The 26,747-nt window shown below is 41.0% G+C and overlaps 1 protein-coding gene across 1 annotated transcript in view; it reads right to left on the reverse strand.

The window, feature by feature from the left end:
- Positions 1-17,367: 17,367 nt before the first annotated feature.
- The window catches only part of LOC119918048 (serine protease 27-like), a 14,762-nt gene continuing 5,382 nt past the window's right edge, over positions 17,368-26,747 (reverse strand). Inside the window, exons 4-8 of the mRNA XM_038738566.1 lie at positions 26,523-26,542; positions 24,947-25,112; positions 23,567-23,835; positions 20,635-20,774; positions 17,368-18,913 (exon numbers count right to left, since the gene is read on the reverse strand). Of these exons, the coding sequence (XP_038594494.1) occupies positions 18,650-18,913; positions 20,635-20,774; positions 23,567-23,835; positions 24,947-25,112; positions 26,523-26,542 (859 nt within the window). The 3' untranslated portion in view covers positions 17,368-18,649. The remainder of the gene's footprint in view (positions 18,914-20,634; positions 20,775-23,566; positions 23,836-24,946; positions 25,113-26,522; positions 26,543-26,747) is intronic.

Here is a 26,747-nt window from a genome sequence, read left to right on the forward strand (position 1 = left end):
GTACGTACACCCAAAAGCCAAAAATGGCGTACACCAAAAATATTCAGACTCATTAAACCACAGGTACGTAAATCTGTATGCAAGTTCCCTTTATAAATCACATTCAACTTGAAATGTGCCGCATCTGAGGGAGCTCCATGTCCGAACCTTCAAACGTCGATAGTTGCCTATAAATGGTCAGTGAAACGCCCCTCATTAATAATAATACGTATTGACTGCATGAAGAAAAGGCATGACAGAAAAGCTACAAAGCGAAATTTAACTCAGTGTGAACCTGACATTCCTTTTGTTAAAGCTGAAGTTGTTTGGTGGGTAAAAAACGCACTTTCACACAACGCTTGTGTACCGGAGGAAAGGGGACACCGGAGCTCCACCCTTTATAACCGATCTGCAGGAAGGGGCATCCCTCTTCAGTAGTGACGTTGCTGGCTGGAGGGGGACACACACACACAAGATGGGATGACCCAGGTACTAATTTGGAGTCCACTGTTTGAAAAGAAAGTAAACCAAATGCCCCCTCCCCTCTTCTCTCCATCACAGAGGGGGAAGTCAACAGGCTGGGTGGGGATCTCTGGTACTGCTCTAGAATGGTTTTCATCCTACCTGTCAAATAGGAAGTTTTGCGTGTCTGTAAACAACTATGTCTCCTCATTCTGTCCAGTTAAATATGGTGTGCCTCAGGGGTCGGTCTTAGGACCCATTTTGTTTTCCTTGTATCTGCTTCCCCATTAACACATTATTCAGAGACATGGTATTTCTTTTCATATTTATGCTGATGACACACAAATATACTTGCCCATCAGATCCACAGACCCTGGAATGCTGATTTCACTTAACAACAGCCTTTGTGAAATCAAATACTGCCATCTGCTGGTTCCCTAGTAAATCACATTAAGCCTGTGGCAAAGAACCTTGGTGTTTGGTTTGATAGTAATTTAAATTTCGAGCAGCACACCACAAAGCTTTATTCAATCATGTTTTTATCAACTTAGAAATATAGCTAAAATTCGATCTATGTTAACTTTTAAGGACACCGAGACCATTTTACACGCCTTCATCTCATCACGCCTGGATTATTGCAACAGCCTTTTCACCTGTTTAACCCAAAAATCTATTGATCGACTCCAGACTGTCCAGAACTCAGCTGCCAGGCTTTTAACCAGAACAAAGAAATATGACCACATTACTCCTATTTTAGCTTCATTACACTGGCTCCCAGTATGTTTTAGAATTGACTTTAAAATTCTATTGATCACTTTTAAAGCTCTTCATGGCCTCTCGCCTTGTTATATTTCTGACCTTTTAGTCCCATACGCACCAGCACGTACCTTGAGATCCTCGGGCAGAGGTCTGTTGTTTGTTCCAGAGTCTCGACTGAAAACTAAAGGGGACAGAGCGTTTGCTGTCAGGGCCCCGAGGCTCTGGAACAGCCTGCCCAAGGAAATCAGGTCGGCTGAGTCAGTGAACTCTTTTAAGTCCCTTCTTAAAACATACTTTTATAGGAGAGCTTTTCCCGATCTTATTTGACTTTATTTTATCCCTTTTATTTTATAGTATTTTACTCATTTTATATTAAATTTTCATGCTCTTATCTTTTTTTTGTATTATTCTTTACACTTGTTAAAGCACTTTGTAACTTGTTTTTGAAAAGGGCTCTACAAATAAGGATTATTATTATTATTATTATTTATTATTATATTTTAGGAGACAGAAACCCCGCAAAGCAGCTGGGCCGGACTGTGTCTCCCACCCTGAAAGCACTGTACTGATCAGCTGTCTCCGGTGTTCACAGGCATTTTTAACACATCACTGGAGTCATGCCATGTGCCAGACTGCTTCAAAGCCTCCTCCATCATCTCTGTCCCCAAAAAGCCAAGGACCACAGGACTAAATGACTACAGACCTCGTTGCCCTGACCTCTGTGGTGATGACGTCTTTTGAACGCCTTGTGTTGTCCCACCTTAAATCCATCACAGACCCACTCCTGGACCCCCTGCAGTTTGCCTGCAGAGCCAACAGGTCTGCAGATGATGCAGTAAACGTGGCCTTTCACTTCATGCTACAGCATCTGGTCTCCCTAGGAACCTACGCCAGGATCCTGTTTGTGGATTTCAGCTCTCCTTTCAACACTATCATCCAGGCCCCTGCTGCAGGACAAGTTCTCCCATCTGAACGTGTCTGATTCCACCTACAGGTGGATCACAGACTTCCTGACCGACAGGAAGCATCACATGAAGCTAGGAAAACATACCTCTGATTCCAGGACCATCAGTTCCCCTCAAGGTTGCGTTCTTTCCCCCCTTCGCTTCTCCCTTTACACCAACAGCTGCACCTCCAGTCCATCAAGCTCCCGAAGTTTGCAGACGACACTATCCTCATTGGGCTCATCTGAGGTGGGGATGAGTCCGTCTACAGGTGGGAGATCGACCATCTGGTGACCTGGTGCAGCCAGAACAGTCTGGAGCTCAACGCTCGGAAGACAGTGGAGATGGTCGTGGACTTCAGGAAAAGCCCAGCCCCACCCTCCCCCATCATCCTGTGTGACTGCCCTGTCACCACTGTGGACTCCTTCCGCTTCCTGGGCACCATCATCTCCCAGGACCTCAAGTGGGAGCTGAACATCACCTCCCTCACCAAGAAGGCCCAGCAGAGGATGTACTTCCTGCAGCAGCTGAAGAAGTTCAGCCTGCCAAAGACAGTGATGGTGCATTTCTGCTTTTAATATTAGGGAGCTAGGGAGGCTATGTAATCCTCTGCTTGTCAAAATGCAGTGGAGTTAATCTCTTCTTTTTTATCCACTTGTTGCAACATTCTTGACATCATTGCACCATTTAAATCCATGTTTTTAAAACCCAAATCTGAACCTTGGATAAATGACAACTCGGGCTGCTAGACAAGAGTGTAGGAAAGCTGAGCGCAAATGGAAAAAAGATCATCTGCAGGTTTGTTATGACGTTCTTAGAGAAAGTTTGCACAATTATCAGAGAACTGTTAAAGCTGAGAAGACCTCTCAGATTTTAATTTTGAATAATTGCCACAAACCTCATGTTCTTTTTAAAACAATTAACTTTGTTCTTAATACTCCTCAATCCGTCTATCACGTAGCATCCTCAGAGGCCTGTGAAAATTTTCTTCACTTTTTTGTGGATAAGATAGCCTCAATTAGAGCAAGCATCTCACTTTCTGCTTTCTGTTTTCACCCAATTTGAGTCTGTATCTATCTCTACTCTCAAAAATATTGTTATTACACATTTGAAACCCTCAGTTTGTCCCACAGATATTGTCTCACCTTGTGGGACACTATTGGACCTAACATCCAAGAAATTATAAATAGCAGCCTTACTTCAGGTTCTGTACCAGCCTATTTTAAACAAGCAGTGGTGCAGAAACTCATCAAAAAGGTCAGTACTTTCAAACTATCGCGTATCTCTAAACTCCCTTTTGTCTTGAAGTTTTTAGGAAAGCAGTTCTTTTACAGTTGCAGTTTAGATACACATGGTGTTCTTCAGGTGTTCCAGTCAGGTTTTAAGACAATTGATAGCACTGAATCCGCACTTTTTAGAGTTTTTAAATGATCTTTTATTCTCAACTGACTCTGGAGATTATGCAATTCTTATGCCTTTAGATCTTACAGCAGCATTTGACACAGTTGACTACAGCATCCTCATTTTTCGCCTCGAGCATGGCGTGGGGATTAAGGGAACTGCTTTAGAATGGCTTAGGTCATACTTGTTGGACAGAGACTTTAGAGTCTGTTTTGGTGGCTCTATTTTATCTTCTTTATCCTTCACATGTGGAGTTCCCCAGGGTTCGATTCTCGGGTCAATTCTTTTCTCACTCTATTTGCTTCCCCTTGGATCAATCTTAAAAAGACATAACATAAGCTTCCATTTCTACGCAGATGATTCGCAAATCTACCTCCCCATCAAAAGAAAAGATGGTAGTTCTTTAAAAAGATTGGTTGACTGTTTTAATGATATTAAAGCCTGGATGGCCTTCAATTTTTTACACTTCAATGTAAGTAAAACTGAGGTTATGGTTTTTAGACCCAATGGCACCTCTGATGTCTCACAAATAGACCTGGGCACTTTGCAACCTTATGTTAAGTCTGTTGTAACAAACCTGGGAGTTAAAATGGATTGTGATTTTAGAATGGAGAAGGAGATCAATTCTGTTGTGAAAGCAAGTTTCTTTCAACTTAGGCTTCTTACTAAGCTTAAGCCTTTTTTATCCTTCACCGACTTCGAGAGGGTCATACATGCATTTATCACAACAAGCCTTGATTATTGTAATGCTCTGTATGTAGCCATTAGCCAGGCCTCCCTCTCTTGACTACAGCTGGTTCAAAATGCTGCCGCCCGTCTCCTTACTGGAACCCGTAAGCAAGATCATATCACCCCTGTTCTTGCCTCTCTTCACTGGCTACCTGTTAATTTTAGGATTGATTTTAAGATTCTATTGTTTGTTTTTAAAGTCCTTCATGGACTAGCTGGAGCCTATATCACTTATCTGTTGAAGCCCCATACTCCTTCAAGGTCATTAAGGTAGGCGGTCCGTGTACGTTCTGATAGTTTGTTTTTTCGTTTCAAACCAAAAACAAAGAAACGGAAAAAAGAGCCGTTCTCCTGTTTTTGGTTTCTAAATCCATAAACGAAAAACGACTAAACCAATTTCAAATCATGGTCCGATTTTGGTTTTATGAAATTCCTGTTTTCATTTTCATTTTGAAGATAGACGTTAAGAAAAAAAAGACCGGTGGGCCAGGTGACCCGGAAGTAAGAGTACAGATATTAAAATGAAAGCCAAGCTTTTAGAACGGTCAGATCTGTAGCATTATGCAGCACTAACGTTATACCAGGGTGATGTTAGTTAAAAAGAAATAAACCTGGACCGAAACAAATACGCAACAGCATTTGATTGCATGCACTATGATATTGTGCATTTATTCATGTAAACAGCAAGAGTCACATTTTTTTAAGCGCATTGTTTGGTGCAGTATAGTTGGTAGGCTAATATAGGTTAACCTAAGAAATGATTGTGTGTGCAGAGCTGTCAGCGCTATATTTTTAATATTAAATAAATATTTAATGTGGTTCCCACTGTAATGAACCAAGCTGTTTCCCCTTTCTACCAACAGGTGGCAGGAGTTAAATGAAGGCCTGTAATGTGTCTGTAATCCAGATTAGTTGTAGAATCCATGTTTCTACTGGCATTTTCTGGCTTCTTGCGATGCTCAGAGTTCACCGCCTTCAGCCTCCACTAACATCCGAGTCGAAACGCAACCATGGCCGTCCATACAATCCGCAAACACACTCATTTATCACTTCAAACACAGCAAAACCAACCAGTCTGGTCTACCACAAACCATCTACCTCTTCTGACTCAATTCTTACCACAGTACGTATGAACCCATATGTCTCTATTTGGACTCGAGCTACTTTGCCACGCTTCCCCTCAAGATCGTCACAGAGACAGGAAAGTAGCCACACGCTTCTGGTTTTACCAACACCTTCACCAAATTTTATCCAAATTTGGAATATCTGTACTCTCAGCATTCGTTCCACATCGGAGCCGCTTCCACTGCCTCCAGGAAAGGAATCCCAGACAACATAATCAAAATCCTTGGCCGCTGGTCCTCGCCAGCATACCTCACCTACATTTGCAACGATCGAAACGACATCAGAAACACCCACAAACACTTTTCCACCTGAAGTTCTTTTGGGGGTTTCCGTACGTCCGTCGACAAAGAGACGATTCCCCACTCAGAGTCTCAACTCCTAGCGGTTCCCAAACACCTTCTTGCCAGCAGACACCGGCCTCCTCTTCACTCCCACATCCATCAGCTATGGATCCGACTCCTCCCCTTCATCCCTCACCTGTCTTCCCCTCGATCCTTCATCTACCACACCTCGACCCCTACCCCTCATCTCTCAACCCTCTCCCTCCGGGCACTCTAACCGTTCTTTTCGTACAATCCCATCTCAGCTCTGCTATAAGCAATAAACCATCTTAAATCTACATCTTCGCAGGCGTGGTCTCTGTTAGTGAAGTTACAGTTTTTCTCAATTGCTTAAACACTATAACCAGGCTTTTGAACTAAAATTTCAAAACCATAACACCATTTATCGAAATGCACACCCATTTCCCTAAACGCTACACAAAAATCCCTTCATTTCTCATTGCCTACACCATGTGGTAATTTAGAAAGCATTAACATTCAATATTGTTCACTCAGTTGAGCAAACTTGAGCTCAATTAGCACACAACTACCCAGGTGGAAACACATAGTCATAATTGACAATACACCAATCAGAAGCTTCAATAGCTAGATTAAAGGTCCAGAGTCAGTTCATTCAGTTTTGGAACAATGGATACAGGAGGTGGTGGACGAGATTCTCTGGCCTGTCCCAGACAAAAGACATGGTGCCAGAGCAGAATGATTTTTTTATTTGTTTTATGGTGAATTGTTCTATACAGTACATTAAGGAATAAAAAATGTGCAAATGTTAACCTTTGTTGTGTCTTTGTTGTGTTTGTGAAAATGTGTTCAAGGGGGAAAAACACAAGCAACGTTACTAATAACCATTTTTCCTTTTGGTATTGTTTTGAATTTATCTCAACAGTGTGTAAAACTGTGTTGTAGTGCTTGTGTTTTAGAGGGGTTGTGTGTTATGTCTGAGGGAAAAGTTTGGTTTTTCAGCAAGATTGAATGGTTTTAAGTGGAGAGCTTCATTTTGACCTGAAATTAGGATGTTTGGGGAATTGGGTGAGACATTTACTTTTAAACTTATTCATTTAGCTGATGTTTTTATCCAAAGCGACTTACAATTGCTATTCATGTCAGAGGTCGCACGCCTCTGGAGCAACTAGAGGTTAAGTGACTTGCTCAGGGACACAATGGTGGATGGGTCACAGCGGGGGATTGAACCCGGGTCTTTCACACCAAAGGCAAGGTCTTATCCACATGTGTTTAGTTTCAAGATAAGGAGGCATAATTTCATGAATTGTGTTTAACAGTGTTGGGCACTGTAATAATATTACTTTTCCCAGTAACTATGTAGTAGTGTACTTTTTTAAAACGGTAATATTATTACTAGTTACTAAGGCAAGTAACGCTGCATTACTAGTAACTGAATGCACCATCCTTGACGTAAATCCATGACAGCTCAGCGGCACCTGACTTTGTTGTTCAAGTCCGCTGATAGCAAAACACTAAATGAAGAAAGTAGAACGAGGGAGAGAGGCGTTCTGTCCACAGCTGTAAGTAGCTGCTGACATTATTGTGTCCCAGTTTAAGATGTAAAGAACATTGTTGTCTAGTGTAAACTCTGTGCAACCAGCAAAAAGCTTTCAACTGCGAACAATTCTACATCTGATTTATTGAAGTGTCTGCTGAAGCAGCACAGCAACGTGAAACATACAGAAAGAAACTCTGGGACCTGCTGTCACTGATGCTTGGACTCGTCAGGAAAGAGTGGTGTTAATGCAATGTTTTGTAACTACTGTATACTGCTCTTATAAACGGCTACATGTGCAGTAAAACCGCTTTTTAAAAGTCGGGATTTACTTGCTTTATTCTTTTATTTCAGCCGGTGGCGTTAAGAAACGTCAGGCCTAGGCTATATGCTTTGTAAAAACCATACTCTTTGCTGCTGTTATGGATATGATGTTCGGGACAGATGCTTTGTTTGGGGGTGAAGTGGGATGGTAGGGAAAGCAGTGTTTCCCATAATTAGCCTATAATTTGGATATTTATCAACGCAGACTTTTACTAGGCAGGTACATTTGTTGCCTAAACCTAACCAAATTGCAATTTTTCACAACTTTTAACAATGTGCCATTTCAAAATGGTGATGTTTTGCAACGTTTTACTTTGAAAGTCTTATCAGACTTTGCATATTTATTGTTGCAAACTTCACCGGATGTTGGATATTTATTGTTGCTAACCATTTCTAACTTGACTGCGGAACTCTAAACGTCAAAAAACAACGCTAAAGGGGTCAGACTTTGAAGTGTCCGAGGAGCTGGCGATCCCTCAAAGTCATAAAGGTACTACGACAGGAGAGGATTTTTTGATGAAGTGTGCCAAACGATGGGAAAGCTGGATTTAGACTGGTCTAAACATGTCAGCATCACGACTGACGGGGTTTCTAGTATGATTGGTGTGTCGAGGGGGCTTATAGGACGCATGAATTGAAATGGAGGAGAGAGTTGTCACTCCCCCGTTACAGGTCTACTACCTGATTCACCAGCAAGCACTGTGCTGCTAAGTTCTTAAGTGGGAATTTGTCATGAAGGTGGTGGTGTCATGTATAAACTTCATCAGAGCAGTCGGACTTAAACACAGGCAGTTCCAAGCCTTCCTCTCCGAGCTTGAGTCTGCTCACAGATGTTTAAGCCGCAGCAGAGTTTTGAGGCGTTGTTACATACTGCTACTCAAAATCAAAGCCTTTGTTTTGACAAAGGGCAAAACTGTCAACACAGTATGGAAACGGGACCTCACCTTTTTAACAGAAATGTTGACGGCCTCAATTTGCAGCTATAAGGCAAGGGGAAACTAATATGTGACATGCATTCCCACATAAAAAGCATTTGAGATGAAACTAGCACTGCTCGTGGGACCGGTACAGACTCCACCCATCTCCCTGCTACCCAAAGCCTCTCAGCTGAGAAACCAGTGGCCCCATTCCCAGCTGAAAAGTCCGTGGACGTGCTGGAAAGGCTGAAGGCGGAGTTTGATGTGAAATTCCATGAGCTACATGTCCACACTAAAGAAATCCGGCTTTTCCGGAACCCCTTTGCTGCCGGCATTGATGAGGCCTTGCCTTCTTATCAGTTTGAATTGGCGGAGTTACAGACTTGTGATGTTGTGAAAGACACATTTAAGCCCAACAGTCTCATTGAATTCTATTCTGCCCTCCTTGACGAGACCCAAACATCAAAAGGCATGCAATGAAGATGTCCACACTTGTTGGAAGCACGTATATCTGTGAGAAAACCATTTCACGCATGAAACTGATGAAAACCCAGATGAGATCAAGACTCACTGATGAGCATTTGAGTCAGTCTGTGAGACTTTGTGACAGGAATGAAGGAAAAATGATTTGGCCCTCACAGAAGAAGTTTGGGGACCCCTGTTGTAGAGGATCGAGGCTGAGATAATTTTAGCTGCTATACAAGTTTCAAATGATGACACCGCTTTTATTTATTTATCTGATTAATCATAAAGTTATGAAGGAAGAACACACCACAGGTGTCATGGGCTCGAGGGAGGCTGTCATGTCACCACAGGTGTGTTCTTGTAGATGACGCAGAGCGGCTAAATGAAGCTGATTTACCTTTTATCTCCTTCCATGACAGCTGGGGCGAGTCACTGAGGAGTCCTCCCTGCTCAGGAATGAAGTGTTATATCTGAAGCCAGCTGTGCCAAAATGAATGCAAATTCTCTTCTTTACACTCAGTTTGTAATTTTATTACACACTATTATCAAAACTGTAAACATTACTGTTTTTTGCTTCACTAATTTGCATTGGCATTTTATATTGACGAGTGTGAAAACACAGATTTTTAGTTCATTTACCAATCGGAGCTTGAGCACTACAAGTGTCCACGGGTTAATATTTGGTTTGACCAACAATGGAGTCTTTAGAGGGGTACGAATTAGATGAGGAAGAGGAAGACATGGACAAGGATGTAATGAAAGAAGAAGAGGATGAGGAGGTAAAGAAGTAAGATGAGGAGAGGGCAGGATCTAACAGGATGGGGGAGAAGAACATGATAACTGATGGAATCAGAGCAACTGCGGTTGACCATTTTCCCATCAACCACGGGATGAGCTTGAGGGAGGCTGGGCAACAGATTCAACCAAATCTGAGCCGCTATACTGTTGCAGGTATCATCTGGTTATTTTGAAATGAGAAGCGGTAAATAACTGTATAGGTGCTGTATTGGTTCAGTAATATGTACTGTAAAGACAAGGATCTGTCACTACTGTAAAACCATCCATCCATCGTCAACCGCTTATCCTGCGTACAGGGTCGCGGGGGGCTGGAGCCAATCCCAGCTGACATCGGGCAAAAGGCGGGGTTCACCCTGGACAGGTCGCCAGTCCATCGCAGGGCCACACGTAGATGAACAACCACTCATGCTCACACTCACACCTAAGGACAATGTTTTTTAAATAAGACGCAAGGAGAACATGCAAACTCCACACAGAAAAGCCACCCTCAAAATAAACTTAATTTGTGTAAAACAAATGAGGGACACGCATCCATAGTTTACACATTTGGGCACCTGTGTGTGAGTTTTACTGCACTATATGCATAACAAATCTTTATTGCAAACTGCTCTGCCTTACACACAGAAAGAGCAAAAGCCACAAGTGTTTCTTATTTTTTACTTTCAGTGTATAACGGCTGCTTTGTGTGCTTACTCAAAGACGTTTGTGTGTAATGTATTTATGCAAAAACACAATTTTTAAGAGTTGTGTAATGTTTTTGGGGTACGGTTTTATGGTGAGTGTCTGGAGTTTTGCAAAAATAGTATATAGTTTCAAAAATTGTTATTTCTTCCATTTCTCCTCTGTTGAGGGGGGGGTTTTACTGAGGTCAGACTGAGTTATTCTGTAGGCTGTGACTTCAATGCTATCTGAAGAAATACCATATATATGTAACCCAGAATAAATAGTATACTGGGTTAAAAGAGTTTATTATAAGTAAATTTGATATTAAAAGTCATGGAATATTGATGGTAAAAATATGGTGATGTATTTTTGTTAAAACTGTTGTATGTTGCACATGTTATTTGATAAATAACTAAAAGATATTGTTTAGTTAAAAAAACATGTTATGACGAGTTAATGGGTTGTATATGCAACTTGTCTATCTGTGGTAATTGTGCTGGAGTCTAAGAGTCGGTTTTGATTGGGTGATTCGAGTGGGCATGAGGGGAGTGCATGAGCAGGTGCGGGAGGGGCGAGGTGAAGTGAGTGAGCGGAGTGATGGACAGAGACGAGGGAAAAAGAGTTCGGAGAACTGTGTTAGCTTTGCAGACGAAGTAAAGTGAGAAGGCTTAACTAACGTTCATACCAAGCTGTGGACTAATTTCGGGATTGTCTACTCGACATTCTGTGCTGGGATTATGTCTGCTAGTTCGTGGGAAGTCGAAGAATCCACCGAGGAGTCTTGCTTGACTGTTTCACGGGGGTATGTAATGCTAGCTAAATAAAGTAGCACAGTAAGCTACATAGTACATTCATTGGAAAAGTGAACGGACAGTATATCTTCAGTTAGCTAGCAAAGCTAATCAAGTGGACTTATACAACGTTTTCAACGAGGAAACGCTGAAGAAAACCAGATAGCGCTCTGAGCTACCAGGCTGCTCAGAGTTCCTCTGGCCACGTGGGAAAAGGACGCCGAAGGCTCATCTCTTTTGCTCCGGAGGAGTCTGTCCCCGCTCACGGGAATCGACGCTTCGCTCCAGTAGACAGTGACTGACGGTAGACCCATTCACAACAAACTCACAGAAGTGCACCAGTTACCAGGTACTCATTCCTTTTATTTCTCTGCTCATAAACTGAGTGAAACGACCATTTGGTTTTGGGTCTCAACGTACACGAGCCACGCATCAGGCCTGCATCGTTGTTTGAAGTGGTTTTGCCGGCTGTATGTGTGAGTGTTATAGTGTGGGCCCACTGATATTTGTTGCAGTTAAAGTGCATTCGTGGTGTGGTATTATCTTGTAACAGAACTACTGAATCACTGCGGATCTTGTGTGGATATTTGATTTATTGTATATTGCACCAATTGTTTATTTTGCATTTATTTTATTTAATATTTTTCTAAATAATAAGAGACCTTCGTTAATCATATACCAGAGTGGTGTTCGAGTATTTTATTTCAAAGCCAGTTATCATATTTGGGTTTCACATGTTGATTACAAGGGAAGCTAAGATAGTTGACGCTGGGTTTCAGTGTTGATATTAAGAAACAATAATCTAAAGAACTCAGGGCCCTGCCCGTACATACTTGGTAGAGGGTAGGAGCGCTACATATAATTCCTCCCAAAGGCTATTTAATTACACTAATTACTGTTACTGCACTGTTCAATCAGAGTTTGATTTTGCTCTGTAGTTTGGCTTGCATACAAACATACATGCGTAAGCTGTTGATAAGGATCCTATTTAAAGTGGCTACTGTCTGATTTTAATTACCTGGTGGCAGAAGAAATAAAAGATTTGGAGTAGTGATTACTATATGGATGCATGTATATATGATTGCATTCATTTTATTATATTTTTCATGTGTGTGTATATGCTCATGTATAACCTAACCTACATTTAAGCAACGTCTACATTTTATTTAACTTATTACAGCATGAATACAAAAAGTTAAGTTGGTCAGAATAAAGCAAATATAATAAATTACATGAAATAATTTAGTTTAGGCTCTGCCCCGGTGCCTAGATCTGCCAACAAATGCCTGTTGTTAGAAAAAAACAAAACACCCCACACAAAAGCAGCCTCTCTCAGGGTGCTAGTGCCTCACAGTAGGGATTTAAATTGTGAAGCAGAAAAAACAACCAGAATGATTGTTTTAATAAATAAATACAAATTATATTTGTATTATTCATATCATATTTAGCAATATTCTTGTTTCTCTTTGAGTACATGTCTGCACTGTCTCAATCTAACAATTATCTTTTTTATTATTATTTGGGGGGCTTAGGATCATGTTAGGGTAGTTTCAGCCCCCCTAAAATAGGCCTACTGAAGTCCATGCTTGTAAGTGTCTAAACTGACAGCTGGACCAAGACATTGAAGACTCCTGCTGCCTGCTCAGGAACGAACTGGTTAAACAGCCTCTGGCTTCCTGAGAACAAATTAATTTAATTTGGAACAAGATGAACCAGTAAACACTGGTAACACCATAAATCCATCACTTCGATTAGAGGTATTTACAGTATCTCACAAAAGTGAGTCCACCCCTCCCATTTGTGTAAATATCTGAATATATCTTTTCATGTGACAACACTGAAGAAATGACACTTTGCTACAATGTAAAATAGTGAGCAGTGTAAATTTGCTGTCCCCTCAAAATAACACATCACACAGCGATTGATGTGTAAACCACTGGCAACAAAAGTGAGTATTTAAATTATCAAAACTAAAAGTAACTACCCACAGTGACTAATGCAGTGCTTTTTCATTTCTTACTGACTGACCGAGCTGTAATCAAAGGGACATTCAGGGACTTGGAAATTATCTTGTATCCATTACCTGACCTGACCTTCTCACACAGCTGTTTGCTTAACAGGTTAGTTTAACATAATGATGAATTAAAGGGATATTTTAGTCCAGTAACAGATTACTTGTTGCAAACTGGATATGCCGGTTCCAGACTAGAACCGTTCAGACATGTTCATAATGGAAGCTGGTTTCACCAGGGCTGCAAACTTTTAATTTAATAATTCAGGAACCAGGCGTTTAGGAGGGAACGTCTCGGGTTACGTATGTAACCCTGGTTCCCCGAGAAGGGGAACGAGAGACTGCGTCGGTTACGACACTATGGGAACGCCTCTAGGCGAAGCAGGTCTGAACGTGAATGAAATCACTCCAATCCTATTGGCCTGTTGCTAGAACGGTAAGGTATGACGGAATAACCGGAGGAGTATAAAGCACACCTGTACACACTCATTATTAGCTTAAACTATGAAGCAGGCGCTTCGAGGGAAACCAGGGTTACATACGTAACCCGAGACGTTCCCCTTCGAGGGAACTCGAACTGCGTCGGTTACGACACTATGGGAACGAGATACCCACTAAACCGTGCCGAAAACCCCGCCTGCCCCTGTGTGCAATAAAGTGGCACAACTAAGAGGAGAGCGCACGAGTGCCAGGTGCCGAAGGAAGGTCAAGACTGTAAAACCGAATAAATGTGTGCGGAGTGGCCCAGCCAGCCGCTAAACAACATCCTGCAAGAGGCCCCGGAAAGGGAAAGGAGGGCTCGAGAGGCCGCCTTGCCTCTGGTAGAATGAGCCCTCACAGCCACAGGTGAAGGCAAACCGCGCACCTGATAGGCCAGGGAAATAGTCTGAACAATCCAGTTGCTAATAGTATGTTTGGATGCAGGGAGCCCGGCCCTGGGAGACCCAAAACACACTAGCAGCTGGTCAGCCTTCCTCCAACGGGAGGACCTCAGAGTGTAAATACTCTGACAGGGCAGAGCAGATGAAGTCTCCCGTCCTCCGCCGTCACATGAGGTGGAGGATGAAATGCCTGCAGCACTGTGGACCCTGCTCCCCCACCCTCCTCAGAGAGGTGATAGCAAGGAGAAAGGCCATCTTGAGGGTCAAGTGCTTAGCCTCAGCTGACTCCAGGGGTTTGAAGGGGGCCTCAGCCAACGCCCCAAGAACCACTGCCAGATCCCAAGTGGGAACCTTGGACCGAGTCGCAGGTCTCATCCTCCGGGCACCACGGAGGAAACGTACAACCAAGGGAAGTTTCCCCAAGAACCCCTCCCTCAGAGGGGTGTGGAAAGATGAAATAGCTGCCACATACACCTTGAGGGTGGAAGGGGAAAGACCAGCAGAAAACCGGTCCTGGAGGAACTCAAGTACCTGAACCACCGGGCAGGTAACAGGGTCCACCGACCGCTCCCTACACCAAGTGGAGAAAACACTCCACTTCAGGCCGTACATCCTACGTGTGGACGGGGCCCTGGAGCTCAGGAGGGTCTCGACTGCTCCGGCTGTTAGACCCGCCTCTAGGTACTGTGCCCCTCAGGGGCCAGACCCACAGTTGCCATATGGCGGGGCAAGGGTGAAGAACCCGGCCCTGCGCCTGGGACAGCAGGTCTCTCCTCAGAGGGACCCGCCACGGCAGGCCGTCCAGGAGCGACATGATGTCCGAGAACCACACCCGGGTTGGCCAGAACGGGGCTACGAGCAGTAGGCCGACATAGTCCTGGCGGACCCGCTCCAGAACCCCGGGAGCAGAGCGACTGGGGGAAAAGCGTACATACGTAGCCTCGGCCACGAATGTACCATGGCGTCCAGACCCAACGGGGCTGGAGGAACGAGAGAAACCATAGCGGGCAGTGCGTAGTCTCTTGAGATGCAAACAGATCCACGTCTATGGGGCCGAACTCTTCGCACAAGAGCTCCACCACTTCGGGGTGAAGTCTCCATTCCCCGGGCCTCAGCCCCTGCCTCAACAGCAGGTCTGCTCCCTGATTCGGCGTCCCCAGGGCAAAGTGCTTTAACAAGTGTAAAGACAATAATACCCAAGAGACAATAATACAATAACAATACAAGATAAAAGCATGAAAACATTGAAAAGACTAAAATACACGTTTAAGATAAATATAAAATAAATAAAATAAAAGGGATAAATAAAGTCAAATAAGATCGGGAAAGGCTCTCCTATAAAAGTATGTTTTAAGAAGGGACTTAAAAGAGTTCACTGACTCAGCCGACCTGATTTCCTCGGGCAGGCTGTTCCAGAGCCTCGGGGCCCTGACAGCAAACGCTCTGTCCCCTTTAGTTTTCAGTCGAGACTCTGGAACAGACAACAGACCTCTGCCCGAGGATCTCAAGGTACGTGCTGGTGCGTATGGGACTAAAAGGTCAGAAATATAACAAGGCGAGAGGCCATGAAGAGCTTTAAAAGTGATCAATAGAATTTTAAAGTCAATTCTAAAACATACTGGGAGCCAGTGTAATGAAGCTAAAATAGGAGTAATGTGGTCATATTTCTTTGTTCTGGTTAAAAGCGTGGCAGCTGAGTTCTGGACAGTCTGGAGTCGATCAATAGATTTTTGGGTTAAACAGGTGAAAAGGCTGCTGCAATAATCCAGGCGTGATGAGATGAAGGCGTGTAAAATGGTCTCGGTGTCCTTAAAAGTTAACATAGATCGAATTTTTGCTATATTTCTAAGTTGATAAAAACATGATTGAACAAGCTTTGTGGTGTGCTGCTCGAAATTTAAATTACTATCAAACCAAACACCAAGGTTCTTTGCCACAGGCTTAATGTGATTTACTAGGGAACCAGCAGATGGCAGTATTTGATTTGCCATCTGCTGGGACCCGATGACCAGGATTTTGTTTTGTCTGAGTTCAGCTGGAGGAAATTATTTGACATCCAATTTTTAACTTCACAAAGGCAGTTGTTAAGTGAACTCAGCATTCCAGGGTCTGTGGATCTGACGGGCAAATACATCTGTGTGTCATCAGCATAAATATGAAAAGAAATGCCATGTTTATGGATAATATGTCCAAGGGGAAGCAGATTCAAGGAAAACAAAATGGGTCCTAAGACCGACCCCTGAGGCACACCATATTTAACTGGACAGAATGAGGAGACATAGTTGTTTACAGACACGCAAAACTTCCTATTTGACAGGTAGGATGAAAACCATTCTGGGGCAGTACCAGAGATCCCCACCCAGTGCCTCAGTCTGTCTAACATGATGTTGTGATCAATGGTGTCAAAAGCAGCACTAAGGTCCAGGAGTACCAGGACTGAGCACATGCCTTTATCAGCCGACATTAAAAGGTCATTGGTGACTTCAAGCAGGAGTCATGTGATCGTTTCAGTATTTTCCTACTTCATCCCCGATCAGGCATGGTGGTTGGAAACAGTTACATTCAGAATATATAGCGTAAAAACAGATTTTGAGGTGAGAAAGTCATTTTTTGACCAAGACTATATTTTGTTTAGTATCCATACTATTGCAGATAAAATTGTTTGACTTATATCAGATAAAAATGTAGTTTCATAGGCAACATGTGATGCATTTTTACCCTCATTATTTCAAATCACTATGCCAAAAAAGCTTGCTAAACAGTGGCTGACAGGGGTGGGGTGGGTTGTAACACTTCTTTAATGTGTTACAAATGTCCATGGTTACCAGCATTCATTTGTCAGCTCTGTGACCACAGCTTCCCATTCACATGTTGGCATGTGCATCGGCACCTGATCTCTTCCCTACTCCGTCTACTCCAAGTACCGGCAGGTTGTGATAAGTGCCGATGCACAAAAGAAAGAAAGAAAGAAAGAACACTGAACGCGCCCGAGTCCAACCCAAGATTTTATTGTTACAGCTGGGAAGCAGACCAGCAAATTACAGTCAAATTCTCACAGTTTACACACAGTTCATGGCATCCTCAACTTACTTAAGACCCTCTCCTTTTAACCTTAAACGGTTATCATCCTTATATAAACATGTTCTGTAGGTAGAAACAAGGGGTCTGTCTGGTAACATATAATAAGAGAGCAGCATGGAGGTGGAGGTATTAAAGGAGTCTGACATAACACGCATATTTCAGAATATAGTAATAGTATATTGTATACAGTAATAGTATATAACACCTGTACAATGTGATCCAGTTACACAGCTCTGCTATAAATCCTGTCTTATTGAACCCAACACACTGAAAGGTGTTTCTAACATTTGACTAACCTCGTTAATGCAAATGTATAATTGTGAAAATGTTCGTAATTGTGAATATAATTTGAATGTTCTTCATGTACCCTCTCCTTAAAAAGTAAATCGCAGTTGCAGGTGCTCAGTGTGAAAAAAGTGAAGGCATTAATTACAGGAATGAATTAATAACAAATGAATAAAAGCAACATGTAGTCATCGTCGTTCCTGCCACATCGCCACGTTCAAGTTTTTAAAGTTCTGATATTCAACATCAGAGAAAATGTTATTTGAGTTCATAAATACAGAAAATACAAACTTACAGAAATAAATCACGTACAAACTGAAGAAAGAACCATTATTGTTTATATATTTGATCAGTATTGACTTTAATAGATTTTGATGGGAGTCTGGAGTAATTATAAACTTTCAGTGTTTAATCATAACCATGTTAATAAATCCAAGACTTCAACAAAGTTACATTTTAACAAAGTTAAATTGATCAACATTGTTAAATTGATTTGTTAAAATAATATTTAAATGATGCAGTGTAAAAAGAGAAGAACATTGATTTAATAATGCTATTTCATTCTGTCTTTAAATAATGAATTAATAATTTGATTTTAATATAGAATATTAAGGCTTTCAAATTTAATATTATTTTTACTAATGTGTCAGCCAAACATATTACAACCTTACACTTAATTTGTTTAGTAAAATAACATTCATTTTAAGGTGCTCACAGATCTTTCTTTTAAAGACTGTAAATCTAAACGATCACAAAAATAGAAACTAAATATTAAAGAAAGGAAACAAATAAACTGTGAGATTATATATTGTTCAATTAGTTCAATTAGTTCAATTTACAAGCCTTTTAAAATGAATTTTGCAATTGCATTTCAATTATAAATGTATCATTAAATACAAAATAAGTAAATAGAGTCATTAACTGGTCAGTTTAATTATCTTTTGTTGTATTTTTTTGCTTCAAGTTTAAAGCATTAATTAAAGTCATTAATTGCTTTTTAAAAGGTTTAATTTTATTAACTGCTTATAATTAAACATTGAAAAGCTTAGAATGACACTCCAGGCTTCATACATATAATTTAATTGTTAAATTTTAGCACGTCAAAGATGGTCGACTCCAATAAGTTTTCTACTTATTGTAACGTTTCCACTAAAGTGAAAATTCTGCATATGAGTTAAAAGTACTTTAATTAAACGTCCTATGAAAGGACAAAGAGGGAGAAGGGAACATATATGATGGACAGCAGCAGAGGAACCGAGAGGGAAACCAGGTGAGCGGTTCCAGACAAGACGAAGCCCGGCTTGTTGCTGCTGATCTGTTTGTTGATCCAGGACTGATACTCGGATACTCGGGTGTAGACTCCTGGGGTTTGGGGCAGGGCACAGCCATATCCAAAACTCACAACTCCACCCTGGACCCACTGAGCACCAGTTTTTCTCACCATCGGGCCGCCTGAATCCCCCTGCGGAGATCAGACATGTCAGTTATATCACCAGCAAACAGTGGTGGAGAGTAACTATAATTAGTTAATCGTACTTAAGTACAATTTTAAAGGTTATGTGCACACACATACACACACATATATATATGTATGTATGTATATATATATATATGTATGTGTATATATGTATATATGTATGTGTATATATATATTTATGTAGATTCAGTGTTAGTTTTAGTCTTTGCCGCTGCACCATGTCACAAAGAGACAGTTTGGCTGAGATATCAATGACCCCACAAAACACACACTAGCTGACATGCAGTAAATATAATGACCAGCAGACACGTTTACCTGGGAGCTCACTGTCGATATACTAGGGGCAAGTTCATCACAAGGATGAGCACTAAACCAGAAAAAACAATGCAATGAAAAGAAAACCACTAAGGCAGTGCCACACTACCTGCAACCCATTTTAAATAAAACATATTACCAGCTAACTCTATACATTTGTTGCATTTGTATTATTTTGTACAATTGTACAAAGCCTATCAGCTACTCGCTGCCCGCACCGCTGAACAGTCCGACCAGACCACCTGCCCCTCAACATAAGCACCCGGCTTCATCCATCCATCCATCCATCGTCAACCGCTTATCCTGCGTACAGGAGGCAGCTTCATATCCACATATCCAATATAGCCTTATGTAGGCCGTATGAAATAAACTGACAAAGATGAAAACTAAAGACATTTACTCTTTCATTAGTTTATTTCAGGTAGTTTTGCAAACCTACAATACAGTTTAAGTCAGTTATTGTTTTTTTGTAAAGCCTTGTTTTTATTTTTATTTCAGTAACGACAAAGTTTTTTCAACGTTATTTCAGTCGTTAACGATAAAAACCTTGCTTCATAACCATTAAAGCACCTTCTCTCTGAGACACACTGAACAAACTGCATCTCAGCGATGGAGCGACTGCTTGGTGTTGTTAAACAGGTCGACTCAGAGCGTTGAATTCAGCGGCCGGCAGTGCTTGAAAATGGAAATAAATCGGTGCCAGTGCTCCCCATTCATATGGTGGCATGCTAGCACACAGGTTAACTGAAAGACTGAGCAGGAGCAGAAGATAGAGGATGGTTTGTGCTTATAGTTTGGGGTCTTTAGACACACCGGGGACACATATTTAAGTTGAAAAGATATGAAATAGTAGATTTTGTTTAATATGAAACCTTTACAGTGCCTTTGCCAAAGTATTCGGCCCCCTTGAACTTTTCGACCTTTTGCCACATTTCAGGCTTCAAACATAAAGATATAAAACTGTAATTTTCACGCCCAATTTTTCAGTGTTTTCTTTGTTAAAAAGGTTTGAAATATCCAATAAATTTCGTTCCACTTCATAATTGTGTCCCACTTGTTGTTGATTCTTCACAAAAAATTACAGTTTTATATTTTTATGTTTGAAGCCTGAAATGTGGCAAAAGGTCAAAAAGTTCCAGGGGGGCCGAATACTTTCGCAAGGCACTGTAAATAATAATACCACAGTGTATAAAATACAAAATGCTGCAAAATGTATTTGACAAACAGACATGAGAGAGATTTCAACTTAGCCCCAAGGTACCATGGGACTGAGACTAACGTGGATACAGATGGGGATAAACACATCTGCAACCAGCGACAGATCTATTGATTAGTGCAGCTTTAAACGTGTGTTATCAGTTGATTGAGGAGTGTTTGGCAGACAGACTCACCTGGCAGGAATCTTTTCCTCCCTGGGGCTGACCGGCACACATCATGTTGCTTGTGATGATCCCGTAGACATCATTACAATCCTTGTAGGACACGATGGGAACACTCACCTGCTGCAGCTTCTCTGGGAAAGGAAGTGGAACTGAAAATGAAAAAGAGAGTATTAAAGCTGAATCTGTAATTTTCTTTTTGTCACTGTGTGTGACTCTTCTTCCTCTGAGCCATAGAGCTCCATTCTTGTCCAGATACTATTAAACCCATCAGTGTGCCTCATTGCTGCATTGGGTCACATGTTCCTTCATCACTATGAACACACTAGTTTATTCTGATTTAGTCCCACATACACAGTCCTACTGCCCCAAAAACTCACTACAGCACCACATGTGGATTCATCCACCGCTGAAAATAGTCCCCAACTAATGCACTATTTCCTTCTGTTTGTTTCAGTTCAGTTTATTGTCATTTACCATGTCAGACAGGAAGGAACGAAATTCGTTTCCCAGTCCAGTAGCGTACAGAAAAAATAACAATTTAAGATAAACACTATTATAACATATTTTAAATAACCTAAAACTATAATAAACACATAATTAAAACCATACAGCATCATTAAAGTGCCTTGTGCCGTCCAAAAGAGCAAAGGACAAAGGAGCTCTTAGCCAGGGAGTATATAAACCTCACAGCGTCCAGGAAGAAGCTGCACGTTAGTGTCCAGACTAAAAAGACGAAAACAAAGACCTAAAATGGAGAAGTATGTAAATGCTGCCGACCCTGTTTTTCGTTTTGAAACTCCGGAGGACGTTTTAGTGAAGACGGGCAAAAACGGAGGACTTGCTCTCTGTTGTGGTCTCATAAGAAACACGATGCGAGTTTTTGCATTGGTATTTTTATTAAAATATTCTCTACTGTGCAAATAACACTTATCTGCCTACACTTGTACTGTGCATGTCAGCGTATTTACTTTGCGACAACTCCCAGTCTGTTTTCCGCCGCCACGGCCGCTTTAAACTCCCGTGTTACATTCAGTAACAGTCCCAGCTCTTTATTGGTCCATGCAAAAAAAATCTGGTGTGATTCTTTGTCTGTAGTACTTTATTCTTTCGTCAAATCTTTTGTAACTACGGAAGAGACAATCTGCTTCATGTTTACACCAGCACGTGCATGCCCAGTGTACGTGAACGGCTGCTAGATGTGCGTTTTCAGTCATTTTAATGTAGGCTGAGATCAGCTCAGCTAAAATGCTGGTGTGGACGGAGATGGTATTGGTTTTAAAACTCAGTTTTTAAGCTATAACAGAGTAGTGTAGATGGGGCCTCAGGCTTTGAAAACATTGGATAAAAATCAAATTCATGTCATTATTGAAAACTTACTTGCAGGCAAAATATTTATAGAAACACTTCCTTTGGGCAGTCAGCCTTCTCCTGTCGAGCAGCACATACCTGGGAACACTATACCCACAAAACTAAGGAACATTATATCTCTCAACTCCTTCCCCAAAGCCATAAAGCAGTAGTTACTGGATAATCAAATATGATGTCATAATTTGCAGCAGTGCTTCTGTGTTGTTTTTTTTCTAATTGTGTGTCCTTATATGCTGATATCTTTTGTGTGTCATATTGTTCTGACAAATAGGAGACATCAGTATGGTCATGTGCTCTGTATTTGTTGTTATGTGCTCTGTATTTGTTTTTTTGCGTTCTGTATTTGTTTTTATGTGCTCTGTATGTGTTGTTATGTGCTCTGTATTTGTTTTCATGTGCTCTGTATTGGTTGTCATGTGCTCTGTATTTGTTTTTATGTGCTCTGTATGTGTTGTTATGTGCTCTGTATTTGTTTTTATGTGCTCTGTATGTGTTGTTATGTGCTCTGTATATGTTGTTATGTGCTCTGTATGTGTTGTTATGTGCTCTGTATTTGTTGTTATGTGCTCTGTATTTGTTTTATGTGCTCTGTATTGGTTGTTATGTGCTCTGTATGTGTTGTTATGTGCTCTGTATTTGTTGTTATGTGCTCTGTATTTGTTGTTATGTGCTCTGTATGTGTTGTCATGTGCTCTGTATGTGTTGTCATGTGCTCTGTATGTGTTGTCATGTGCTCTGTATGTGTTTTTATGTGCTCTGTATGTGTTTTTATGTGCTCTGTATGTGTTTTTATGTGCTCTGTATGTGTTTTTATGTGCTCTGTATGTGTTGTCATGTGCTCTGTATGTGTTGTCATGTGCTCTGTATGTGTTGTCATGTGCTCTGTATGTGTTGTCATGTGCTCTGTATGTGTTGTCATGTGCTCTGTATGTGTTGTCATGTGCTCTGTATGTGTTGTCATGTGCTCTGAATTTATGTGGTTTTATCTATGCTCCTGAGTTTTCTGGCTGTGCTTATGTTCCTGTGTATGTTTTAATGTTTTCTGTCATGTCATCAACCTGCCAGGGAGTGCCGAAGAAAATGAGCTTGTATGGCTAAATCTGGTACATTTACTCATGATGGTTAATGCACATTGTAACTTTTAAGTAAATAAAATAAACTACACTGTATGTTTGTAAGGTCGTTTGAAAGAAGCTGGTACCAATGGGCTCGGACCGGAGAGCCACAGACAGGAAGTAGGACAGTACTGAGAGATGGACTGACATGTTTTTGGTTTGAGTCTTTTCGGGAGATTTGTCGACAAAAAGAAAATTACAGACCTTTAAACTTATTATAAAATGGCCATTATGATGTTGTGTCAGTCCTGTATATTTACTTAACATCTTAAAGTCTGAGTACGCCTCACCACTGGGTTATACTTGGGCTACTTTAATGAGGTCATCTCGTTGCTCCTCTGCAGTGGTTCTGGTTTATATAAATTTGTGGTGTCATTTGCAAATCACAAGAATAAAAATGTAATTAATCCATAAAATCATTCACAATTAACAACGTATTTAAAAATCATGACTTCTACCCTCAAATCGGATGTCTCCCCATCCGGTAACCCAGCAGTTTCTCCCAGCTTTAAAGACACTGCCGTCCGCCGCCAGACACACGGGTCTGATGTAGTTGGAGAAGGCAACAGGTGAGGACAGCTGCAGCAAGGCTATGTCGTTATTGTTCGTCTTGGTATCATAGTTGGGATGCTTGATGATCTTGGACACAGTCCGGGACACCTCGTGAGGGTTCGGGAGTTTTTGGGAGTCACGTCCGAGGTAAACGATGAGGCCGAATGTGCTGGTGCTGAGAAACAGAAAATAAAACATGATTAAATATTAATATATGTATAATATACACTGCTTTGACTGTTAATGATTATTAACAAAATGTATATATGTCACCATGAGAAATATTGTAAACATTTTCTCGTTCTTTATTCTGTAAGAAAGTTTTATTGGAGTTCATTGTGTTATTATAAAATTACCATTTTTTAAATTTTCATTATTCTTCAGTTTGTGCTGTTATTGTCCCAATTTCATAATGTCAGTGTAGCAATGTCAGAGCCCGCTGTGAAATTAAGACTTGCTGAGGAAAATGACACAAATAACTTCTGAAAAAGTTCTGTTATATATTTTTATATTTTGAATTGTCACCTGCCATTTTGTGTTTCCTTCATATAATAAAGACATTTCACCAATCTTCTGGGGGAGGACACCCAGAACCCCCACTCGTGTATTTCAGCACTGACTATTTCTGCCAAATAGTTTTAAAATCTTATCGTCTAAATGTTATGATTATTGACAGTTAGCACTCAGCATGAACAGATCAGAGGCTGACCACCATGTAGAGCTTTTTTTTTTGCACAATAATTTAATGAATGAAAACAACACTGAAAATGAAACGACTGTTTTCTCCAACTGGAATTAATGTTGTAGCAGTGGTAAGATATATAGTAGTCTAAAATATTATCGGAAATTATAATGAATACACTAAGTTTAGCCCTACTAAAACCTTAACCACAGTGGTTTAATATCAGAAAACGGTTTTTATTGTGAAACGGTTGAATTGTTGAAGCTGATACTGGAGAGTCCTGGCACCTGTTTTCTTCCACTTAACGTACTGGTTTAAATCATTTTCTAAATCATTTTACAATTTATGAATCGCCTTTTTTTCTTAAGATCATCAATAGGTTTATTATTTGCTGCTATCCATCCATCCATCCATAATCTTTGAACTTTGCACGTAATTTCTTCCTACAGTGCACTGTAGAATGACAATAATCTTTGATTAAAAATAAAGTGTTTTTGTTGTTTCTTTAAATTCATGAAAAGTCAGAATTCAGTCTCAGAAATCACAGCTCTACACTATACAAGCTCAATGTGGTGCTGAGTCATGTGACAGGATCAGAGCTCACCTTTCAAAACAGTGAGCAGCAGTCAGGACCCACTGGTTGTTGATCAGCGAGCCTCCACAGAAATGAGATCCAGTGCTCCAGTGCAGACTGGCCATCCAAGGCCACGACCCCGCAACAGCATCCTCCCCTCCTACGATCTTGGTGTTCAGCGGCGCAGTGCCACAAACTGGAGGGAGACAGAATTCATGTAACCGCTGCAGGCAGGTGCTGTTTTTGTTGCTGTATTGTTTCTTTCTGGGTGCTATCATCTGTCTGGATGTCTGTCATGTGTGGACTATGTTTCTGTTTTAAAGGTCCACTAAGATTTAGTGGCATCCTTATGGGGGAAAATCAATGCCAATATTATTGTAAATACAGACTAGGTCACAAATAATACAATGCAATTTGTAAACAAAAATAGAAACAGATAGATTTGAAATCCACAAAGAAACTCTTCTTGATCCACAAATAGAAATGAGTAACCTGTACTACAGCGCAAGACACCACTAAAAAACAGAATTTGAATAAATGCAAAAATGATTTGTCTGCGTTTGTGGGTCATATTGTATTTGTAGTTGTTTCGCATTTGTGTTCAGAAATTTGACTATGACTAGTATGCTGCTTTTGCTAGCCCATGCGGTCTGTAAGACTGTGGCATGCTGAACACAAACCAGTGCTGCCAAGTTTCTCTTCTCCTGTGGAATTGTAGAAATGGTTGTTGTCTGTATAGAGGCGCTTTTTACTAATGTAAGGCACCCTTGACTGTACAAATGCACACTACACTTAGAGCTCTAATAAAATGATGGGAAATCTTCAGGAGTAGCTGCATTACTATTGCAAAATGCACATAGTGAAACACTTAAAAGGGACAGCAACATTGGTGGTGGTCGTGCACAGGAGCAGTGGGAGAGGAGAGTTCTCTAACGTTACACTGGTCATTCAAACATGCAGGACTCACGGCTGGGCTCTAGGACTAGGCTCTGTCCAGAAGAGAAATGGTTGAGAAACAGCCAAAGAGGAAAAGGTCTGAAGAGTAAAAACTGTGAAAATATTTACGACCAGGGCGTATTACAGAAAGTTCCTATCTTAAGTCTTAAGTTAAGAGTCAATAGGATTTTTCTCAATTTGGTATTACAGAAGCAATCCGAACTAACTTTAGGAATCCTATCTTATCTTACTTCATCCTCTCTTATCTCAGGTTAGAAAATCCTAAATACTCCAACCGATGCCACTTTTATCATCTCGCCAAGCTAAATGGCTTTTAATCGCTGCTTTTTGGTCGTTTTTGTTAATGAAATATTCGAAAATAGCAGAAACAACAACTATCATTGAACTTCAAATCAGATGGCAGAGGTGTTTGTAACCTCCGTTGAGAAATCGAAATCCACAAAATGCTTAACTCAGGAGAGTCACCGCAGCATATCCAGCATTCAGAGCGTTAATGCTGTCAAAAAGAAAATAAGTTCATAATTAACTGCCTGTCCTGAGAGCAGAGGAAACCAGTGGTGGCTCCTCCTCTGCTCCCTCACTGACCCCGGCAGAAACCCGTACTCTTCTCTGTTTGCATAGAAATTAAATTAATAAATATGAGACTCACCATCTAACTGTGCGTTGCTCCTGTGGGAGAGACAAAGAATAATGCATTTTGTTATTTATAGGAAACTCTCTGCTTGTTTGTTGTACAGTGATTTTGAAATGTCATTTCTGAGAAATGTAGTTGAGAAGCCCTGGACTAAACCAGCGTACATTATAGAGTATTTAAAACTAGTTAAGCTACAACAGTAAAATGCTGCTCTAACATTGCTGCTTCAGAATTAATAAT

The sequence above is a fragment of the Micropterus salmoides genome, unplaced genomic scaffold, assembly GCF_014851395.1.
Source record: "Micropterus salmoides isolate LMB-PRFRI ecotype aquatic unplaced genomic scaffold, ASM1485139v1 Ms_hic_scaffold_10, whole genome shotgun sequence".
In the NCBI taxonomy this organism is placed as follows: Eukaryota; Metazoa; Chordata; class Actinopteri; order Centrarchiformes; family Centrarchidae; genus Micropterus; species Micropterus salmoides.